Raw genomic sequence first — 2,076 nt, forward strand, 5'->3', positions numbered from 1 at the left:
TCCAAAGCCACTTTACTGATGAGTTGACGTTCATAAGATGAAGTCGTGTTTCTGTGTGACGCAACAGCTAAGTTTAAGGTGCTAACACTTAGAATGAGAGACTTGGAATGACGAGCTATAAATATAGGCCAATACATTCTGGCACCACCACACCTCTAATAGTAGGAGACAGGTGTGTGTCTGTGTGTGTGCTGACAAATTTAACTTCACTCTTGAGTCACAATCAGAAGACTGACAAGCTTCATCTGTTGCAGACAACTATTTTTAATGACCATCTGCAGAAACACAACAAGGCAAAGAGGCTGAATCTTATCAATGAACTTCAGCAGCCACCGAGTTAAACAGGAAGTGTCTAAGTAACCGTAAATGAAGAAAGGAAGGAGGATTTTCCTGTTAGGATGAAAGCTACAACAAAAATTGGACTTGAAACTTGTGTGGGGAAAAAAAAACCCTCCTCCGAACAACAGTTAAAGTAAAATTGAAGTTAACCAAATCATAATGCAACATTTAAACAATTTCTAAATACTTAATCATTTTTAGTTGTTGAGCACAGTTACAGGATGTAGCTGGTAGAGAACGGCTCTGGCGTTTCCACCTCTCGGCTCCACGATGTCCATCCTCAGAGAAGGACCCACCTGCAGGATAAATACATATTTTAAAGCACAAGGACCTAAATGTGCCTAAGCAGAGCAGATGATCAAATGAATAAATAAAAGTGCACTGATCTGCTCATTACCTGGTTCCATTTTCCCAGTTTTTCAAACAACTGGGGAGCAATGGCTTCCCTTGGCGGAGACTTCGTGAACAGTCTGCACAATAAAAACCGTAATAACTTAAAAATTCAGCATTTCTACTGTTTTTTCAAAAAAAAAAAACATTTTTGTTGTCCACCAAAGACATTTTGGCCTTCCCGAAAGAAAGACCATCAGGAAAAAGCTCCCAGTCCTCTGGTAGAGCAGGGGTTGTCAAACTTTTGGGGGCCAGGGACCCCTTACAGGGGTAAAATTGTTCCAAGTACCCCCTTCTAATCCCCATGCTCATAGACTGCCTTTTGTACTCCTAGATTATGTAGGAATAATTTATATTTTAAATTTTTCAATATAAATACTCAATCTGTTTCAAAGAGCTATGAACTTCATAGAAAATAAACAAAACAAAATTTAAATAAACGTGAACACTTTTAAACTCCGGGCAAATTCAAGATGTATTTAAACTCAGAGCATTGTTTTAAAATAAATCTGAAAGCTTTCAAAAAAAATAAACAGTGAAAACACTGGAACAATTTAAATGAACCCATTTTGTTTCATGAGCAGTTTAAAGACTATTTAATTGGTTAAATTTTAACACAATGAACATATTTCCCTTATTAAAATTATTTGCAGAAAAATGAAAAATCTAGCAATTTTGCCTTATCTGGCTTTATTTCACACAGTCAATCCAGTCATCAACAACAATTATTCCCTAACTCAGTGAGAAGGATGAGCGCGTCTCTCACTACACAGGATGGATAACAAACAGACTCGAAGATCATCTTCCACTTATAAACAAGCTCTGTACTTCACAGTCAAAGTTGAAAATGATGATTTACAGAGGTAAGTGGCAGGAAAGGGGAGCAATATTTGCATACGCTCAGGAGCCAGTTTGGGATGCCACCCTGTCATCTGAAACCACATGTGCACTGAGGCACACTGAACTTTTTCTGAAGTTGTTATCAGGTTCACCATTAATTTTTTCTGACGCATGTTATCCACACCTTTTCACTGAAAAAAAATTACTTTGTTTTATCTTTAAACTCTGGGTAATTTTTTATGTGATGCCGCTATAGCTTAGCTGGCTTAATTGCTTGATTTGCTATCACACAACACATTTGGGTTTTCCATCGTCATTCTTGATGAAGTCAAACTCGAGGTAACTGTCATGCTTTCTCATTTTAGCTGATCTGGCTTTTGCGTTATTTGATGAAGCTTTGAGGATAAAGAGCACCCACAGGGCGAGTGGGTAATAGTATGTATGTATGTATGTATGTATGTATGTATGTATGTATGTATGTATGTATGTATGTATGTATGTATGTAT

At 37.3% G+C, this 2,076-nt stretch overlaps 1 protein-coding gene across 1 annotated transcript in view; it reads right to left on the reverse strand.

The window, feature by feature from the left end:
- Nucleotides 1-244: 244 nt before the first annotated feature.
- Nucleotides 245-2,076, reverse strand: part of tdrd9 (tudor domain containing 9) — a 36,878-nt gene continuing 35,046 nt past the window's right edge. Inside the window, exons 33-34 of the mRNA XM_013908400.1 lie at nucleotides 737-809; nucleotides 245-635 (exon numbers count right to left, since the gene is read on the reverse strand). Coding sequence (XP_013763854.1) covers nucleotides 537-635; nucleotides 737-809 — 172 coding nt within the window. The 3' untranslated portion in view covers nucleotides 245-536. The remainder of the gene's footprint in view (nucleotides 636-736; nucleotides 810-2,076) is intronic.

This window comes from Pundamilia nyererei, unplaced genomic scaffold, assembly GCF_000239375.1.
Source record: "Pundamilia nyererei isolate P.nyererei 1_Seehausen unplaced genomic scaffold, PunNye1.0 scaffold00010, whole genome shotgun sequence".
Lineage (NCBI taxonomy): Eukaryota > Metazoa > Chordata > Actinopteri > Cichliformes > Cichlidae > Pundamilia > Pundamilia nyererei.